Source organism: Mercenaria mercenaria, chromosome 17 (assembly GCF_021730395.1).
Source record: "Mercenaria mercenaria strain notata chromosome 17, MADL_Memer_1, whole genome shotgun sequence".
NCBI lineage: Eukaryota > Metazoa > Mollusca > Bivalvia > Venerida > Veneridae > Mercenaria > Mercenaria mercenaria.
This window is the reverse complement of record NC_069377.1, coordinates 27,457,371-27,479,425: the sequence shown is the minus strand read 5'-3', so window position 1 is coordinate 27,479,425 and position 22,055 is coordinate 27,457,371. Positions and strand designations below refer to the sequence as shown.

The 22,055-nt window shown below is 35.3% G+C and overlaps 2 protein-coding genes across 2 annotated transcripts in view; one reads left to right on the top strand and one right to left on the bottom strand.

Moving 5' to 3' along the window:
- LOC128550375 (ATP-dependent DNA helicase Q1-like) overlaps positions 1-7,365 on the top strand; it is a 36,977-nt gene extending 29,612 nt beyond the window's left edge. The window contains exons 9-13 of the mRNA XM_053529323.1: positions 1,006-1,144; positions 1,934-2,022; positions 4,517-4,662; positions 4,901-5,024; positions 6,014-7,365. Coding sequence (XP_053385298.1) covers positions 1,006-1,144; positions 1,934-2,022; positions 4,517-4,662; positions 4,901-5,024; positions 6,014-6,462 — 947 coding nt within the window. The 3' untranslated portion in view covers positions 6,463-7,365. The remainder of the gene's footprint in view (positions 1-1,005; positions 1,145-1,933; positions 2,023-4,516; positions 4,663-4,900; positions 5,025-6,013) is intronic.
- A 2,391-nt stretch (positions 7,366-9,756) lies between these two features.
- On the bottom strand, positions 9,757-13,102 carry LOC128550374 (uncharacterized). Its single transcript, XM_053529322.1, has 2 exons — positions 12,991-13,102; positions 9,757-12,682 (listed from the first exon to the last, which is right to left on the bottom strand). Exon 2 carries the CDS (start codon positions 12,485-12,487, stop codon positions 10,922-10,924), a length of 1,566 nt encoding a protein of 521 aa, XP_053385297.1. The 5' UTR covers positions 12,488-12,682; positions 12,991-13,102; the 3' UTR covers positions 9,757-10,921.
- Between the last annotated feature and the right edge of the window lie 8,953 nt (positions 13,103-22,055).

Below are 22,055 nucleotides of genomic sequence, written 5' to 3'. Positions count from 1 at the left end.
TGCAGGTATGTTAGAGTAGTTTAACTTAGTAAATCCATGGAAAATCTCTCTACTAGGAAAGTAGCCTCACAGGTATGAGAGAATAGTTTAACTTAGTTAATCCATGGAGAATCTCTGTTTTAGGAGTGAACATGCAGGTATGAGAGAGTAGCTTAACTTAGTTAATCCATGGAAAATTTGTACCAGGAGGATGACCACTCAGGAATGAGAGAGTAGCTTAACTTAGTTAATCCATTGAAAATCTCACTATCAGGAAAGTGGACATGCAGGTATGAGAGAGTGGTTTACTTTGTTAATCCATTGAAAATCTTTATAGAAAGAGTTTTTGAAAATATAAGAGTCATGCGCTTAAATAGGGATTTCCAAAAATACTTGTTAAGATAACATCAGAATTTTAATTTATTCTTCTCCATCGGAGGTCTTTAAAATGGTGTGAGATTTGTAGAGTTTGTTAATTTGTGAAAAGTGTGTTGAAATTGTAAGAAAGTAAAATAATGTAAGCAAGTCAAATAGTAATGCAGAAAAAATACACACATTTGTGAATGAAATATTTGACAGTGAGCAAGGGCCCCCATGACCAAGTGGTTAAGGTCACCGGCTTCAGTTTATTGTAAATTTCAGAAATTATAATCAGTAAATGAGCTGCGCCATGGGAAAACCAACATAGTGGGTATGCGACCAGCATGGATCCAGACCAGCCTGCGCATCCGCGCAGTCTGGTCAGGATCCATGCTGTTCACTAACAGTTTCTCCAATTCCAATAGGCTTTAAAAGCGAACAGCATGGAGCTTGACCAGACTGCGCGGATGCGCAGGCTGGTCTGGATCCATGCTGGTCGCATACCCACTATGTTGGTTTTCTCATGGCACGGCTCAAATGATCATGTAAATTTTATACGTTCTGGTAATTTTCAAAATGGATTTACCAGGACACTTTACAGATTATAGATGATTATGAACGAAATTGAGAAGGAAAAAATTGCAAATACACCTGTGTGTATTGTAGGTCGTGATGACAAGAAATCTCACTGTATTATATACTACCGGTTGCAGGACGTGTTACGTCAGAGCGCCATGGTGATGGCCGAACAAACCGGACTCAATAACCTCTATGGTATCATGACATACTGCACTGATGTTAGCAAGTAAGCTGGGTCCTGTTAAGTTTGGTGGTGGTGTGTGGAGAAGCTGTTAGTTACTTGTAGAGAACTAGATACATTATCTGAGAATTCCAGTATTATGGTCTAATATAATGCAGTTTCAGTTGTGCATTGGTTGTTTCAACATTATGTTGGTGAAAGGCAAAACATTTTATCATGCGGTGTTGTTGTTTATATACTTTTTGACTTATTTTAAATACCAGCCTTACAATATTTCTACATTTTGGTATTTTTGGGTTACTATCATTAGACTTCAGAAGCCTAGTGGTTAAGTTGACTTTAAATAGCTTGTTCCCCATGTAGGTTCAAAACCTGCTTGGGATATAGAAATCTTACATGTTAGGAAGTTATTCAGGTGGTATAAGGAAGGTCGATGGTTCTATCCAGGAACCCACCCATGCCTGAATTAACACCCATAGGAGCGCCTGGTGTTTTCCACCACAATCAGAAAGTCGTAGAGTATTATAAAAATTCAAATGAGAAGCTAGGTTTTACAGATGGGAAGAAGAGTGGTATAAGGTTAATTAAAACATGCTTCTCACCAGGTAACCATGGGTCCAAATGGTAGTGAGAGGGAAATCTGGTCCCTGTCTCCTCAGTCCCTTACTCAGACATGAGTTCTGATTAGAAATCTAAGGAGCAGTCATTGAACATATCTAAATTCATTTTGCAAGAGTAAAATGTTAATTCTAATAAAGTTATTTTGTTTCTGAGTATAACACAGAAAAAAATAGTGAAATCAACAGTTTTTTTTTATGCAATTTCTATATTTAGATGTAGAAGAAGTGTAATAGCCAGATACTTCGGTGAGGTTTGGGAACCTAGTCAGTGTAACAAGATGTGTGACCATTGTAATTCTAACTGTAAGTAACATTCATATTTAGATGTGAATAATATTTTGCAAAAACCAATGTTAGGGCTTTTCAACCAGCAAGGGTCGAGATCAGTGCTCATCTGTACTGTTCAGTTATCAATTTCAGCGCTTGTTTGCAACTGATAAGCAAACGGATGTTCAGATACTTAGGTCAACATGTTAAGAAGCCTTTCAGATGATTTATTTCTAGCCAGGTCTCTATCCATGCCCGAAATACTGCCCAGAGGGACACCTAGGGTCTTCCTTGGTCATTAAAATCTAGATGGTCACTATATGATCTACAGTAAATTGTGTTAGTATTACCAAACAAAAAACATATTGCTCTACTTAAATGAAATTTAGCTTACTGTGAAAATATTTAATATTGTGAGCACAAACTTTCCTGGTTTTTGCAGAATCAGCTATTTAATTAGGATATAATTTCTTGGTTATAACCTTGAACATAAAATGAATGGGAATTTTACTGCTTCATTGGGGTTAAATTTAGTAGATTGACTTAACCATGAATTCAAGAAAAATTACTGATTTCACAGTAATGTATTATGGTTAAAGAAAGAAGACAACTCAAGTTTGCAATGCATTTTGTATTAAAATACTTCTTCAGGCAAACATACAATGTGTACAAACATATGTATGACGTCAGTTAACATGACATCATAACATCAAAGTGTGACTTTACGTTTGGCGCACTATTTGAATTATATATATAGTCCAGAAAAACAGCAACAGAATCAGTAGTTGTAAGAACAATTATATTAAAGTAAATAAGAACCATTTATTAATGTATTATTACTATCATAAAATTACTATTACAGTCAAACTCGCTTTATACGAACTCATCCGGACCTGGGAAATGTGTTCGTATCAAACGAAATTCGTATTAATGAATATATGACTTACTGGAAAATTTGTTCGAGCAAGTTGGGCAGTAGCACTGGTATCATCGGTGAATAGATTCCGATATATGGAAGTACTTTATAGTTTTAAACTGATTAAGTTAATTTATTCAAATAACATTGAGATTACTCAACAAAAGTCATACTTAAACACGTAAAACTGTATGTGCATTTAAATTGCAATGTGCGGTCGAGGTCCAGAGCGCCAAATCATATCCACCGACAAAATTATTTCTATTATGAAGCTTGTACTACATAATCTTTTGTAAGACACGACCTACCTGTATCGACAATAGAAGGTCAATAATGTGTTTAAAATTATTTACACCTCTTTAAATCTTTACCTGCCAATTAATTGAATTGTTTTATATTGACATGATACACAAAGGACCGAGTATTTGTTTTTGAATAAGTGTGAACTACCTTCTCAATTGTCTAATAACCACGCCGCACAATGTTGACAATACTATTATCTTTACTTCAATTAAATATCAGCACTGTACAATTCAAACTATTAAATAGTCAAGCGTAACAAGGGCGAAATGGCCGGCGACTTCTAAAATCAATTCGTATTAAAAGATGGAAAATTATAACATTTAAGCTAATTGGGACTTTCAAAATGTGTTCGTATCTACCGATTATTCGTACGAAGCGAGTTCGCTATTACCGAAATAATTTTACAAAGGAAATAGAAGGACTCAGCCGGGGAATCCAAACTTTGTTCGTTTTATCCGAAAATTCGTATCAAGCGAGTTCGTATTAAGTGGACTCGACTGTATATGAAAAAAAAATCATAATAATATAATTAAACTGTAATTGAAAAATTGAAAACAGATCAATAGTTAAATAGTGTGCACAAAAATGTGTCTACGACAGCAAGTCATGATCAATAAGATTCAATAATACTACTGATAAGGACTGCCGTGAAAGCAAACAATATAAAAGTACCAGAAATAACTGAAATGCTTGTAACATAAAGCATGAAACAGCTCAAATTATTACTTGGAGAAATTAATACAATAATGTCGGGTGAGTTACTGTATATTATACATAGGCTTTGAATTGAGGCCCTGTGGATATTCAGTACCAGTACCTAATTTGTGCATCCAAAAAGTTTCCTTCAACAGCCTGTCCATTAATAATTATTCTAACACGACCAGCGAATAACCTACATACATGGGGAGCAAAATCTTTCTCGGGTCATTCTGCAATAAACCACTGGGTTGCAATGACGTCATCCGATCCAGGTGTGTAGCACGGTCGTAAAAAGTAGTTACCACTTTTTCTAACATTGTTGATACTAGTATGTCATGTTAGAATCGAAATAATAAGTTCCCAAGTGTGATTTATCGTAGAATAACCCGAGTTTTTCGTTTTTATGCGAAACAATATATCACTCAGGCCTACAGCCTTCGTGATATATTCTTACGCATAAGAACTCAAAACTTGGGTTATTCAACGATAAACCACACTTGGGAACTTATTATTTCTTAAGTACTGTATTAAAATAATGTAACTCTTTCTGCATAGTAGGAAGGTTTATGAATAGTGTTCATGCATGTATACAGTTTCTGTGATATATTGTAGACCAAGTTGAAAAGAAAGATTTAACAGCATATTGTGTAAATGTACTGAAGATACTGGATAATGCTGCACCATTGGAGAATAAACTGACTGCTACAAAACTCCTTGATGCCTGGCAGGGGAAAGGTCCATCAGTTAACAGAGTTAAGGTTTGTGTGCTATATTTGTTCCAGTTTTATATGGATGTCTAACTGTATCTTTAAAAAACCTTTGTTTATAGTACATTGTTCTTATTCTCCCAGACATTTTGCTTGGAAAAACCTTGTTCTAAGGGTGTGAAGTTGAGTTTGAGATAAATCCCAAAACTGGAGCATCTAGTTGGTTATCTGTAAGCACAATTTTGAAATGATGAATTGCTGGTCTCCAAATTCATTTCATGTTTTACAGGGAACAGATACGGGGACAGAACGTGAGAAGTTGGAGCGTATTCTTGCCTACATGTTGATGAAACAATACATCAGAGAAGATTTTCACTTCACGCCATACTCCACAATTAGCTATATGGTACCAGGTATAAATAGGTCTTCTTTTGCTTCAAAATGATTGAGATAAAAGAAATCATTTAACCTTTACCCTGATATTTCTACAATGAACTGGTCCATTATTCAAATTTGGGCAGTACCATTTACTATATGAAGAAGTGTTCAATGAAAATTTACTGACTGAATAGCATACAATGCAGACCATGATCAGCCTGCATGGAAGTGCGGGCTAATCTTGGTCTGCACTGGTCGCAAAGGCAGAATCACTTGCTGACTGCAGATTAAAGATTAATCTGGGTAAGTGATGAATTAATCGAACAAAATGGCCAAATAGTCCAATTTAGAAATCAAAGAATCATAGACGAAATTATGATTTTTGCAGATATGACAAAAATACATACATGTAGATCTAAGGAATAGTTTTTGGTTAATATACTGTGAAATGGGGATTAATTTTCGTGGATTTTGTGGTTGGGTCAATCCTTGAAATTTAATCCGAACAAAAAGGTAAAATTCCCTTTCAGTTTATGTTCAAAAGTTGAAATCCACTAATTCATATCCCCACGAAATTGCTGTTTTAACCAAAACAACGAAATTTTGTGCCCACAAAATTAGATGATTTTACAGTAAATGGGGCATGGGTATTGATTTAATCCATGTCCTGTCTGTACATCACAAAAAAACCTTGATTCGCAAACTTGCATTATTAAATGGAATTGTTCAAACTTCTTCACAGATATTTCGAAATGAAGTGTACATATACCTGTGGACAAAAATTTTTGAAGATGTCAGAAGTTTACCTGTTAATTTGTAAATATTTGATAAGACAAACCTGTGTTGAGCAGCCAGCCAGGAGAGTGACATTGTGGCTGTTTAAGGCAGGTAGCTGTCTAAGACAGGTTGAAATTAGAACAAAATAGCAATTTGGAAAGTTAGCAAATTGGCTGTTTAAGTCAATTAACTGTAATCTTAATTTCAGAAATAACCCATGTGCAGTTCTTGATTTGTCTATTTTTAGGTCCAAAGGCTGGTCTGATCAGAAATGGAACACAGAAAGTCTTTTTAGATATGAAAGGAAATAGAAATTCTGAGGGTCCTCCTTCCTCTGTTTCAAATGTCAAAGGACAAGAATCTAGTCAGTCATCTAGTGTCAAAGTCAAGGATGCAAAAGTTTCACAGGAGAAACCAAAACTAGTGGTTATTAACAGAGAAAATTCTGTGTTCACTAAACACAAACATGCAGCTCCTGAAAGTGAAGGTGAAAATGGTAGCGATAAAGTTAAAGAAAAAACAAAGTTAGGAAAAGCAAAGAGTGTAAAGGAAGTAAAAAAGAGGAGAATTGTTATCAGTAGCGATAGTGATTCTGATGACCTTGACTTTGGTGGCGGAGATGGTAAACTGACTACGAAGAAATTTAAATCATGTGCAAAGGAATCTTCGAAGGGAGGTGACTCTGAGCATTATTAAACTCATGTTAGTCATGGAGAGATGAGTTCAGCAGTAAAAAATGGTGGTTCCATAGCAACAGAGTTGTCTGCCTTGACAAGTAGAGCAGTTTTGATTGACTCTGACAGTGATGATGACTTTGTCATGTAGTCAGTGATAATAGGAAGGTTGTAGTTTCAAATTTTCAGGAGTTCTTTAACCCTTAGCCTGCGAAATTTCTATAATGGACTGGTCCATCATTCAGTTTGGGCAGTACCACTTATTATTCGAAGAGGTGTTAGCTGAAAATTTACTGTCTGAACAGCGAACAGTGCAGACCATGATCAGACTGCACGGATGTGCAGGCTGATCTTGGTCTGCACTGGTCGCAAAGGTAGAAATATTCACCACCAGCAGGCTAAGCGTTAATCGTATGGTTTCGTTATTTATATCAGTAAGCAGCTAATGTTTCAAAATTCAGTTACTCTAAAATGAAAAATTTTGTGAGAGACTAATTATTGTGGATTTTGTGGTAGTGTTTGACCATGAAATAAAAGCCCATCAAACAAATTCTTATATGAGAATATGTTATATTTTAATCTTCTTACGTCAACGAATTTAAGCCCCCTAAAAATAGCTGGTTTGGCCAAAACCACAAATCTCTTGCCTTTGAAAGTAACTGATTTTACTGTATTCAGTAAATGTAGACAAATACGTTCAGTTGTGCTCGTAAATCTAAAGTTAGAAGTTTTGAACATGTAGATTTTCCTGTATGGAGCGACTCTGTTAAATTTGTCAAACAATTTTTAGTAGACACCTATTATTCATCATAAGGATTTACTTTACTTAGTGTACACGTATTGAAATACACAACCTTTCTGTCACTGTGAAAAACCTTTATGTTATTGTTGTATAATTAAGGAGATAAATAAAGCATTAACAGCATTCCTTGTGCATCGTTAATATTTTTTAGCTCACCAGAGTAGGGAGTGCTCAAGGTGAGCCGTTGTGACCTGTCATTGTCCAACATCCGTCGTCCGTCAACATTTGCCTTATTGACACTCTATAGAGGCCACATTGTGACCCGATCTTTATGAAACTTAGTCGGAATGTTTGTCTTGATGATATCTAGGTCAGTTTTGAAACGTGGTAATGTGGGGTCAAAACTAGGTCAGTAGGCTAGATCAAAGGAAAATCTTGTTAACACTCTATGGAGTCCACAGTTTAAGTTTTAAACTCATGAGAATTTGTCAGAATGTTTGTTTTGATGACCTCTAGATTAAGATTGAATCTTGGTCATGTGGGGTGATAAACTAGGTCACCCGTTCAAATCAAAGGAAAAGCTTGTAAACGCACTATAGGCCACAGTTGTAAACCAGTCTTTATGAAACTTAGTCAGAATGTTTGTATACATGATCTCTACATCAAGTTTAAAACTGGTTCATGTTGGGTCAAAAACTAGGTCAGTAGGCCAGATCAAAGGAAAATCTTGTTAACACTCTATATAGTCCACAGTTTAAGTTTGAAAATTGGGCAGAATGTTTGTCTTGATGACCTCTAGGTCAAGTTCGAATTGGGTATGTGGGGTGATAAACTAGGTCTCCTGGTTAAACCAGAGGAAAAACTTGTTAACACTAGTCCTAAGTTGTAAACCAGTCTTTATGAAACTTGTATTTGTATAGATGATTTCTAGGTCAAGTTTGGGTCATATAGGGTCAAGAACTAGGTCAGTAGGCCAGATGAAAGGAAAATCTTGTTAACACTCTAGAGAAACTTTATGAAACAGTCAGAATGTTTGTATAGATGATCTCTAGTTCAAGATTGAAACTGGGTCAAGAACTAGGTGAGTAGGCCAAATCAAAGGAAAATCTTGTTAAAACTAGGAGTCCACTGTTTTAGTTTGAAAATCATGAGAATTGGTCAGAATGTTTGTCTTGATGACCTCTAGGTTAAGTTCGAATCTGGGTCATATGGGGTCAAAAACTAGGTCACCTGGTCAAGTCAAATGAAAAACTTGTTAACACTCCGAGGCTACAGTTGTGACCCAATCTTTATGAAACTTGGTCAGAATTTGTCTTGATGATATCTAGGTCAGTTTTGAAACTGGGTCATGTAGGGTCAAAAACTAGGTCAGTAGGCCAGATCAACTCTTGTGAGCGATATAGGGTCATCATGGCCCTCTTGTTTTCGAAATATCATATTTGATAAGAAACTGGTACTTTTGTCTTACGATAATGGTCCAGTAATGACGTGTGATCGCATATTATTCTTTGGTAATTCAGCATTCTTCAGATGTAAAGTAGTACAACGCTCACATTACTTTCCTTGCTGAAATAGCATATGAGCCATGCCATGAGAAAACCAACATAGTGGCTTTGCTACCAGCATGGATCCAGACCAGCCTGCGCATCTGTGCAGTCTTGAGGATCCATGCTGTTCGCTTTCAAAGGCTATAGCAATAAAAGAAACTGTTAGCGAACAGCATCCGTGCTGGTCGCAAAGCCACTATGTTGGTTTTCCCATAGCACAGCTCATATGGAGAATAAGTAATTTGCCAATTTCCATTACTGGTTCACTGCCTTAAGGTAGTTCTGCACGTTTGATTAACCAGAAGTAATGGTGTAAAATCATCCGGTAAATGTAGAATAAGGCCTGGTTTCGACATACGGTAATAAATAATTTTTATGAATAAATGGCAATCTATGAGTATACTTATAACAACAGCATTGTTGCTATCTGAAGTTAAAGTATGATATTAGAATATCTGACATGTTGTAAAATTCAAAATAATGTCTTAAAATTAGCGTGAAATGTGCGGTTAACTTGGATAATGGTCAAATGTCTCAAAAATAAGCAAACAGACTTATACATTTTTGTCTCCACATTATAGGCCATATGTTTATTTACAACTGTGAGAATTTTCATTAAAATCTACATTGTGGAAAAAATTCTTGTCCAGAAACTGTTTGGCGCCATATAACCTATACTGTGTTGGTGCGCCATAAAACCCAAATAAATAACTATTCCCGAAAATGTTTTTGATTTTTCCATAAGGTCCGAATGTTGTAAATCAGTCTAGCAAAAAAATCAAGCACATGACCCTATCATTTTTCTAAATATATTCCGAAGTTTTGAAAAATCGGAGTTTAATCAAATTCTACATTATAGAAAAAAATGCCATCTGAACGTGCAGAACTACCTTAAAGTCAGTTAGGGTATAACAAGCTTTTTACTTTATTTGAGCTTGATGGTCTCATGGCGAGCAAGTTGGATCGTCTATACTAAATTTTCATAAAAAACGTGATTTTACAATTCATATCAAATTTAACATCTCACTAGCAGTACACGTATGTTTAATACAAAATATTCCGATTATTGCAGAAAAAAAAAGAAACAAACAAACAGAAACATGTCACATGAAACTTAGTGTAAACTACAATGTCATTTCAGGATACCTAGCCATATACAACATAGAGTTTCCTTTACATGAAACTGGCAAATCATCATAATCATTAACCACATCATAATTTCAGTATACATGTACTTCCTTTAGTCATATGGTATAACACATCATTTTATATGAAACTGGGAAACCATCATTATCATATGTCGCATACTCTCTTTTAATAGCCATACAAAGCAAAGAAATATTTTACATACAGCTAGTGAATCACTATCCTTATTAATATTTGTTATGTTCTCATTTCATGATACTTCCTTTACCCTTTAAAACAATGAAGCAATTGTCTTTAAACTCATCAGATATTTGTTATTCATTATATTTTCTTAAGCCAAATACTACAACAGAGAAACGCCCGCCCGCTTTGCTCAGTAGGGAGAGCGTTGATCTGCAGATCGCGGGGTTGCGAGTTCCGTATGTTCTCCGAGACGATTTGATAAAAGACATTGTGTCTGAAATCATTCGTCCTCCACCTCTGATAATTCATGTGGGGAAGTTGGCAGTTACTTGCGGAGAACAGGTTTGTACTGGTACAGAATCCAGGAACATTGGTTAGGTTAGCTGCCCGCCGTTAAATGACTGAAATACTGTTGAAAAATGGCGTTAAACCCAAAACAAACAAACAACTGAGAAACATTTTATATACAAGCAATAAATCATCATAAATATTAATCACAACCCGATTTTAATATACACATCTTCCTTTCTTTAAACCACATACAACAGAAAACATTTTACATGAAATTGGCAAATGATCATAAATATTTATCACATTGTCATTTTAATATATATTCTTTAGCCACGTTCAACATAGAAACATTTTATAGACAGGCAGTAAATCATCATAAAAATATTAATCACATTCCGAATTCAGTATTCTTTCTTTAGTTATGTACAACATAGAAGTATTTTACATGAAACCAGCAAATCATCAACATTTGACACAGTGTCGTGTCAATATACAAAATTTAATTATAATGTCACTACCTTCAGGAAAAAAATTGATGCGAGATCCGTACTTGCTTGGAATTGTCTAAATTTTCATTTTAAATCATAAACCTGCAAGTTCACGTTCTGGTAACAGCCCACATACAGTTTCCTTTGTTCCCAATCAACAGCCAAACAACGTGGGTCCTGTATTCCGTCTTTATTCTGTATCATAATTCTGCCCTTGTTGAAGTCGGATGACACTAAATGTATTGTATTACTGTTATAGCTACAAACCATTATAGTGCCATCTTCTAGTGCAACAAGCCCATACGTACAAGACAGTTTAGAATCTTTGTAAACAGATTTTACCTCTCCCTCCATGTCCAGGCATTTTACATCTTTCTTGTCAGCATCAGAAATATAGACTTGTTTATTGGTCTTACTTAAAGTAACATACCATGGAAATACAAAAAGACTTTTCCCTGCCTCATCAAATTTAATGGTTCTGAGCACTTCTCCTTCCATGGTAAGAACTTGAACTTTTGCGGGAAATGTATGGAGCGTAACTACCAATTTCTCATCGCTATAAGCCAGGCCATAGCAGTAACCACCAACTTTCATTTGTCTAATCTGAGACAGTCCACCAGTTGTTGACAGTACATGTATCTTGTGTTCATCCGGAAGTGTAACTGCTAGCTGGTCTCCTGGCAGAAGCGCCACATCCCATGGTCCTGATGACAGTTTTGCATTACCTACAACCTTTTGTTGCTTTGTGTCTACAATTTTAATTTTGTTGTTTATAAAATCGGCAACAGCAAGTTGATCTGTTACAATTACAGCTATTCCAGTGACATTGTATGCCTTCTTATCCGTGGCCATCTTTATATCTATTTTTCCAGAAAAGGTTGCAGTTAAGCTGTCATATAAACCTCCCTTTCTTTTGCTGTCTTTCTTCTCCTCTTCGATAACTTCTGGCAGACTTTCTTCGATCTGTGTGCAGACAAGCTCTCCAAGACTTTTTTCGATCTTTAACATGTTTCGAATGGAAGCATTAGGTTTAAATTGGACATCACATATGATATTGCTTTCTGCCATTTTCCGCACTGCTGCTGTGTATGTTTGGAGGTCCATTTCAGATTTCTTAACCCGAATGAACAGTTCATTATTTTTGTGTGATTCTTGCAATGGTTTCAAGTCCTCATTTATTGCTTTGATTTGAGACGATATCTTATAACACTCATCAACGGCAGAATCATTTTTAGTTCTCTCTTTATCTAGAAGATCAGCAGCTTGCCTATCAAGATCTTTTTCCCATTTGTCTATTAAGACCCTGACTTCTTGACAAAGCTTTTTAATTTCAGCTCTGATAGTGGTTTGATTTTGTACAATTCTCATTTTGTTCTCTTCCGTTTTTAGCGCAATTCTCGTACAATTTTCATCAATCGTCTTCAATATGTGAAGGGTGCTCTTGTATTCCTGGCTGTTCTCGTAATTTCTAGACGCTTCCGGAATGTAATCATTCTTGCATGTTCTGTGATCTGAAGCTACGCATGAACTACACGCAAGAACATTATGATCTCTGCAGAAATACTGGATTACCTCTACCTTATGATGTTTGCAGTACTCTTTTAGGTCCTGTTTCACTGAAGAAGAGCTGGATTGTTTAGATTTAGGCATCTTTGAGCAGTCTAAATGAAGTGTGTTTTTTTTTTTTTAATTTGCACGTTTTCTCTTACTTGTAGCACGTCTTTCACTAGAAGGCCTATTTGGTGCACTCTTCACGGTACCCACAGAACGTCTAGGTCACTTGGTCTTGGAGTAAGGATGGGCCTAAAACTTGTCTGTGCCTTTTCTGTGTCTTTTTTTTTTCGTCTGATGCGAAACAAAAATAATCAAACACTCGCATTATTTAATTGGCTCAAAAGTACACAGGTAAACAGAAATGGATTTTGTAAACACGGGCTACAATATAGAACAAACAAAATAAATTCAGACAGAATGGATGTACATGTAATAAATATCGGGATATATTGGTAAAATTATACATGAAAAACAAGTACTTCAATATCAATAAATCCTTGAATAAAACAGTATATCGTTTTACGTTATGGTATTAATGTTCCAAATATACATTTACAATTTCGTTGTTCTTAAAAGTAAGTTTATTTATGTACACTTACCTTAATTGAAGTTTGATATCTCTTCCATTCTATAATAGAATTAAACCATAAATATTCTGTGTTTATTTGATTTGTTAGGAGTAACGGAAGTTATTTGTTTGAGAAGGAAAGATAACCGCAACTGTCCTTTTGTTACTAGAGTTCAAAGTTGCAAACCTTTAATATATATGCAAAGTATATAGTAAATCGTTAATATATTCAAAGTTGCTTACCTTTAGTATATGCCATGTTACAAATCTTTAAAATATGCTTTATAAGAACACACAATTTTCGTGGCTTATTCCTTTTTAAATATTTTTCATGAAATATGGATCGAATATTTGCCTCATCAAAACAATGCCCCTGGTTATATTGATTTAGGCCAAATACTCGCCGCACCAATATGCAGTATCTTCATTCCACTGGCGCCACCTGATATGGTCACAGCAGAAGGTCAAACGGTTTTGCTTTACATTCTTATCTCCTACTCCCCGTGAGCATTTTCATGAATGTTCACGACGGTCAATATCACCTTGCTATTGCAAGCCTGTCAGAATGCTGTATGCTGAACACACAGAATAGCTCACGCCCCTTGCAGTTGGGGATCACCCAGATGGGGCTATATCCTTTCTTGTGGTAAAACTGGCGTATTCATCGAAACTCCCAACTTTTTACCTAATATTTTGTCAAAATACTAGTACATCGTTCCGAAATTATAGCGACTTCGTAACAGAATCGTCTCAAGTGGGATGTCCACAAAGTTAGATGTCTATTGATGATGAAATTTGATCACATCAAGATCCACACCAAGTCTCTCGAGGACCTCCATGTGAAACTCATTTACACACAGCTCACTTTCACCCCTACGGAACATCAAGATGAAATATTGCCTGAGCTCCCAATACAACGAAAATTCGTGTTGCTTAAAATAAAAATGCTAACATTCTTCCTAAGATCACCGAGCACGCACTGACAACGAGTGAACATCACTGCAATACCAGTTCAAGCAAACGATTGTATTAAAAAAAAAAAATAAAAAAAAAATAAAAAATAAACCGATTGTTTGTGAGGTTCAAAAAAGACTGATACGAAAGTATGCTGTGACTTGTTCTTCATTTGGAAAATGTATATGGGCATATATGTTATGTTTTTGTTTGCCTTGAGATAATGGGATGGAATCTTGTTTAGGTCTGCCAAATATCATAAAACTGGTTACAATCCCGTGCCCCTGTACACCCCCACCCACCATTCCCTTGGAGTTGTATGCCGCTGTAATACAGCCATGGTTACGGGATCGTTGTAGGTACTGAGACGTTTGAGCATGACAATGCCGCGAGTGCTGGCCGCCTATTGATTGGCCGACTATGAAGTAGGGATCAGCATTAGAAACCAGTTCAACAGAAATACTAGTGGTAATAAAAATGTTCGCGCAAGGCTTCGGGAATCTCCTGTTGTAACAGTGATTGTTGCAGTATGACCCAAGGGAGTTTGACAGGTTCAGCACCAGAATGCCGAGATATGGTACACTGTTGAACTTCCTGGCATATAAATCGTTATTATAATTGTAATGTCTTTTGCTTTAGTTTTCTGGGACGAAAATTTGGCAATATCTTCTTCAACAGTGGTTAATGGTCTTCATTAATCAGATTCTAACAGTGAAAATAATTTGCTTGATTTAAGGTGTCTGGTGTTGTCAGAGCCTCATTTTCAACAGTTGCATAACAAAGTGAAAATGTACTGCAACCTTGTGTAGTAGTCCATCCCGAGTGGCAGCAGAATGGTGCTGTGTAATGGCATGAGCAGTCGTTCTTCAATCTAAGATCAGTGTGTTGCAAGAAACTTGGGTCGTTTAGGACAAAAAAATGACGCCCTTCCCAATTTTACTGGCAACTGTTGTAAAATAAAAGGTACTCATGTGACTTTACATGCCGCATTACAAGCAGGTAAACAGAAAAAGTACTTGAAGAAGTTGATACATATTGATACATGTGTCTGATGTTCTTCCTCAAGTTAGGCAGGTATGATAAAACAAATGGTTTGTATTCCCCAGAGGATAGGGAATTTTTTTTATCTGTTATGAGGTCAGAACATCAGAATATAGCTACATATTTGGTTCATTTACGGTAATTGTTTTGTTAAAATAAAGTATATTTTTGCATAACTTGAAATATATGCACCTTGATAGAACATTATAAAACGTTTTTAAAACGTTTCGACGATGTCACTGAAAAAAAAAATGAAAAGTCTAATAAATCAGTTTTACAGGATCTGAAAAAAATAAACATCGTCATATTTTCCAAAAATATATATAATCATATTCAGTTTTAAATGTAAAAAATAAAAACAAATTGACACTATTACCCTGCTTAAACGTACGAAAGATGTCATATATATACTATTTCTTCAAATCACTTGTATAATAGTTGACTGATAATCTATCCCAAAACGGGATATGATAGGTTGACAAAAATGTATAAAATTATTCGCGTTTCGAAATTACTTTTCTTGGTAGTTTATCCCAGTACTAGTTTGGTCTGAAGTTTATGCTAGTATATTTGGGCGCTCTTTGTCACGTGAATTTCGTGAAATATTTCGGTGTATATAAGTGTGAACTGATATTGTTTTCACCACTCGAGGTTTATGATTGGCAGCAAACAGTCTGTAATTCAATATGAACGATTCAGAAAATACAAACAAGGATTCGTTATGGGACCTGAATGACTTCTTCGATGAATAATTCTATGAATAGAAACATGAGAAGTGGGATTTTAGAGAATATTCACAGAGTGAGCTGCAGTATACGACAGGAAAGAGGAAGGTTGCTAGCGTTTTCGATGACGACATAAAGATCCAAAGAGCTGAAGAAAGAGTTAGGGTAGGCTCGAGAAGTTTTGAAAGAATCAGACACAGTCGTCTGTCAGTAGTTTTGGACATGTGGACATTGCTGTAAGTCATTTGAATTTATTTTCATAATGTTGAAATCGCCCTTAATTACCACAATGTATGCTTTACCATCGATGTTATATAAACACAAGTCCGTTAATCTGCACGTTAAATTCATGAGAACATTTATTACACAGGTTTATAGTTTAGAGCAGAGATCAAGCATTGTGTTATTAAGGTTCTTCCGCAAATTGAAATTAGAAATTCATGTGAAAAATCAGAATCCTCGAAACAGCTTTCAAAATGCAAGGACACAAAAAATATATGATAAAAGTTGAAAAGATATATCTGTAGGTAAACTTGCGAGCATGAAAGCTACGCTGAACCCTATCTCCACAGTGCTTTGGAAGAAAATGAGTGAAGATTTTTGGTGCAAAATTTCGGTATCGTATGTAACCTAAATTGCTATAAAATATTTATTTTCAAATCAAAGAAATGCCAAAATAGTGCATACGAGCGTTACTTTTTCAAGAAAATGTCGTTAAACATTCTAATGCGCAAAACACGTGCACAGTTTTTCTAAAATATTTCGCCGCCATGTTTATTTCAAGGAATTAAATATATGATTGTTTATTTACCTCAGATTTCCTTACTGAAATATATATGCCTCCTTATTCACGGCTAGAGATATCCATTTAGTATAGTTTAGCACTGCCCGATCTCCTTAATCTGTTACCGATCCTTTACATTTAAAGAATAAACGCAATGTGTAATGATAGCTTTTCGCTTTACACACCACCTTTGGACAAGAAAGGCATTTCATTTAAAATTTGTAAGCATCCGCTGGCAAAATATTATTGAAAGATCGGAACTTTTTCTAAAATAAAGTTCAATTTCAATCATTTTCAAAAACTGGAAATATTGCACATTGTGTTGAATACATAAATAAAACAAAAATCCCCAAAATAAACCATTTTAGAACTTTTCCGGGAACTATAAGTTTCAGCCGAACAACGCATTTCAGGATGACACAAAACTGGTTTCTCTTTGTAAACAGTGTCAAAGTTCACCTGAGGGACATTGCTGAAAAAGTAAAAGTGCTTACTTGTTTCAGTTTACATCCTGTAGAAAACGATAAACTTTCAACTTTAAATGCATATATGTTCTAAAATTATTCCAATATCAAAAACCGTCCGATCTTTTCCGTGAGAAATAAAACGAAGCAAATTTAACTATTTGTTTACACTTTAACCATGTGAAATTAAAGGCTTGACTATCACGAGACTCCCATGCATTTTGAACCTCGTGGTGAATAAACTGAATTTACTTTAAAGTATGGTGTCTCAGTTGAGCCAGTTATTTGTTAATTTCAGAGAACATACATTAAAGTGTGTGTGTGTGTGTGTGTGTGTGTGTGTTGTGTGTGTGTTTGGGTTTAACGTCTTTTTCAACAATTTTTTCAGTCATATAAACGACGGTGTCTACTTGTAGCAGTGAGCACAATGCTCAACTTTATAGTGCTGCCTCACTGGAATATCACGCCGTAGACACGTGACATGATACCCTACCTAGTCACATTATACTGACACCAGACTGTCCTAGCACTATCCTCTTAATGCTGAGCGCCAAGCGAGGAAGCTGCTAGTACCATTTTTTACGTCTTTGGCATGACGCGGCCGGGGATCGAACCCACGACCTCCCGCTCTCGAAGCGGACGCTAGATACCACTAGGCTACCGAGGCGGTTCATACATTAAAGAAGTGCTTATGAGATTATGCATGTGTGCGCATATTTCAAAGTCTACTTTATATTAACGACTATAGAAAACAAGTGTGCACTCGGCAAATAGCAAGTCTATTATTTTCAGGTGTATACTGAACACTGATCCTTATGTTTGTACTCGTTATCCTTGGTTTCGTAGACAGTCTTAGTACTGGACCGCTGCTTCCGCTGTCAACACCGCAGTAATATAAAGTCAGTGTCCATTTCTATGCCGGAATTTCAATACACATTTATTATCAGTTTATATCTATGAAAGTGTGAAAAAATATTATTGTTTAACAAAGAACAGTAACTTTTGAGATCTTTCTGATTTTAATCATCAGGTTTTCGCCTGAAAAGTTCAACTGATTGCATTTTGTTTGTTTTGTAGTTATCTACAATTGTATACAAATTGTATTACCTCCTAACATATTTGGCTGTACATTTTTGTCTGCGATTTATTCTCACTGCGTTTTTAAAAACATGCTGCATAAATTCTGTATAAAAAGTCGATAGATCAAAACTGGTTAGTTTACGACGCATGAAACATCTAATAAGGAATCTCTATAGGCCTACACATCGAACTTGTCCCGGACCAGTATGCGGAAATACTGTGGCCCAATGTTTCAAGATTGTCTAAAATGTTTGCATATATCGTGATAAAGCAAATATTTCGATTGTTTTTATAATTAATAAATATAAAATCACGTATATGTGAGAAAGTTACGTTAAGTAATTTGGGTAGTTACCGCAAGAAGTTTCGAAAATTCCTTTTGCTCCAAAGTTTCCTTGAGATAAGCAGCGTGTAAGTCGTAAATTCTACTGTAATAAATTAAACCTTTCTTATACGTGCACAATCCTTTAAACGAATTTTGATCATTGCCAAATCTTGGTCGCATTAAGTCGGAGACTTTTCTTACAATTTTAGGCAGTTTGGTACACCATACATAGAAAAATCAGTGTGTGCACATTGCACTACTTTTATGTATGTTGAAAATAGCATATGTACAAATGTATTTTCGTTTTAATACATGAAGTGGTCAGATTTGAAAACAGATTTTGTAATAAGTTAAGTTCTATTCAGTAAGACAATTCTCCTATGCACTAATTGAAACTTTGAACTAACTTTTGCCATTCATGAATTTTAATAAAGTATTTTGAAAGGATTTATAAATCTAACCAAAAATTTGGAAAATACAGGTAAATATCTGCTTTGTTTATTTCCAAATTTTAGTATCACTTTTTATACAGCTACTTTTAGTTCAGGTCTTGCAAACTGAGCTGTTTTTGTGCTGCGGAACAGCTGCATTTGAAAGCTTTGGTTCACTATATTTTCACACCTCAAATGAAGGTCACTCTAAATTCAAGATGGCGGAAGTACCTTAATGGTAAACAAATAAGCCTATGTTACGGCAGATTTATCACATACTCCTGATATTGGACTAAAATAAGTATTTAGTCTTTTAAGGTACTTCCGCAAATTGAAATTAGAAATTCATGTGAAAAATCAGAATCATCGAAACAGCTTTCAAAATGCAAGGACACAAAAAATATATGATAAAAGTTGAAAAGATATATCTGTAGGTAAACTTGCGAGCATGAAAGCTACGTTGAAGCCTATCTCTACAGTGCTTTGGAAGAAAATGAGTGAAGATTTTTGGTGCAAAATTTCGGTATCGTATATAACCTAAATTGCTATAAACTATTTATTTTCAAATCAAAGAAATGCCAAAATAGTGCATACGAGCGTTACTTTTTCAAGAAAATGTCGTTAAACATTCTAATGCGTAAAACACGTGCACAGTTTTTCTAAAATATTTCGCCGCCATGTTTATTTCAAGGAATTAAATATATGATTGTTCTTTTACCTCAGATTTCCTTACTGAAATATATATGCCTCCTTATTCACGGTTAGATATATCCATTTAGTATAGTTTAGCACTGCCCGATCTCCTGAATCTGTTACCGATCCTTTACATTTAAAGAATAAACGCAATGTGTAATGATATTTTTTTTCGCTTTACACACCACCTTTGGACAAGAAAGGCGTTTCACTTAAGATTTGTAAGCATCCGCTGGCAAAATAATATTGAAAGATCGGAACTTTTTCTAAAATAAAGTTCAATTTCAATCATTTCAAAAACTGGAAATATTGCACATTGTGTTGAATACATAAATAAAACAAAAATCCCCAAAAATAAACCATTTTAGAACTTTTCCGGGAACTATAAGTTTCAGCCGAACAACGCATTTCAGGATGACACAAAACTGGTTTCTCTTTGTAAACAGTGTCAAAGTTCACCTGAGGGACATTGCTGAAAAAGTAAAAGTGCTTACTTGTTTCAGTTTTACATCCTGTAGAAAACGATCAACTTTCAACTTTAAATGCATATATGTTCTAAAAATTATTCCAATATCAAAAACCGTCCGATCTTTTCCGTGAGAAATAAAACGAAGCAAATTTAAGTATTTGTTTACACTTTAACCATGTGAAATTAAAGGCATGTACTATCACGAGACTCCCGTGCATTTTGAACTTCGTGGTGAATAAACTGAATTTACTTTAAAGTATGGTGTCTCAGTTGAGCCAGTTATTGTTAATTTCAGAGAACATACATTAAAGTGTGTGTGTGTGTGCGTGCGTGCGTGCGTGCGTGTGTGTGTGTGTTCAGGTTTAACGTCTTTTTCAACAATTTTTCAGTCATATAAACGACGGTGTCTACTTGTAGCAGTGGGCACAATGCCCAACTTTATAGTGCTGCCTCACTGGAATATCACGCCGTAGACACGTGACATGATACCCTACCTAGTCACATTATACTGACACCAGACTGTCCTAGCACTATCCTCTTAATGCTGAGCGCCAAGCGAGGAAGCTACTAGTACCATTTTTACGTCTTTGGTATGACGCGGCAGGGGATCGAACCCACGACCTCCCGCTCTCGAAGCGGACGCTAGATACCACTAGGCTACCGAGGCGGTTCATACATTAAAGAAGTGCTTATGAGATTATGCATGTGTGCGCATATTTCAAAGTCTACTTTATATTAACGACTATAGAAAACAAGTGTGCACTCGGCAAATAGCAAGTCTATTATTTTCAGGTGTATACTAAACACTGATCCTTATGTTTGTACTCGTTATCCTTGGTTTCGTAGACAGTCTAGTACTGGACCGCTGCTTCCGCTGTCAACACCGCAGTAATATAAAGTCAGTGTCCATTTCTATGCCGGAATTTCAATACACATTTATTATCAGTTTACATCAATGAAAGTGTGAAAAAAATATTATTGTTTAACGAAGAACAGTAACTTTTTGAGATCTTTCTGATTTTAATCATCAGGTTTTCGCCTGAAAAGTTCAACTGATTCCATTTTGTTTGTTTTGTAGTTATCTACAATTGTATACAAATTGTATTACCTCCTAACATATTTTGCTGTACATTTTGTCTGCGATTTATTCTCACTGCGTTTTTTAAAAACATGCTGCATAAATTCTCATAGTGTAATAAAAAGTCGATAGATCAAAACTGGTTAGTTTACGACGCATGAAACATCTAATAAGGAATCTCTATAGGCCTACACATCGAACTTGTCCCGGACCAGTATGCGGAAATACTGTGGCCCAATGTTTCAAGATTGTCTAAAATGTTTGCATATATCGTGATAAAGCAAATATTTCGATTGTTTTTATAATTAATAAATAAAAAATCACGTATGTGTGAGAAAATTACGTTAAGTAATTTCGGTAGTTACCGCAAGAAGTTTCGAAAATTCCATTTGCTCCAAATTCCTTGAGATAAGCAGCGTGGAAGTCGTAAATTCCACTGTAATAAATTAAACCTTTCTTATACTTGCACAATCCTTTAAACGAATTTTTGATCATTGCCAAATCTTGGTCGCATTAAGTCGGAGACTTTTCTTACAATTTTAGGCAGTTTGGTACACCATACATAGAAAAATCAGTGTGTGCACATTGCACTACTTTTATGTATGTTGAAAATAGCAATATGTACAAATGTATTTTCGTTTTAATACATGAAGTGGTCAGATTTGAAAACAGATTTTGTAATAAGTTAAGTTCTATTCAGTAAGACAATTCTCCTATGCACTAATTGAAACTTTGAACTAACTTTTGCCATTCATGAATTTTTAATAAAGTATTTTGAAAGGATTTATAAATCTAACCAAAAATTTGGAAAAATACAGGTAAAATATCTGCTTTGTTTATTTCCAAATTTTAGTATCACTTTTTATACAGCTACTTTTAGTTCAGGTCTTGCAAACTGAGCTGTTTTTGTGCTGTGGAACAGCTGCATTTGAAAGCTTTGGTTCACTATATTTTCACACCTCAAATGAATGTCACTCTAAATTCAAGTTGGCGGAAGTACCTTAATATAGGGTTTGTTGTGTTCATATAAGTTTAAAATGCTAACTGGAATG

Excerpts from the sequence above, each read along its gene's own strand:
- LOC128550374 (XM_053529322.1), bottom strand. The coding sequence starts at position 12,487 with ATGCCTAAATCTAAACAATCCAGCTCTTCTTCAGTGAAACAGGACCTA.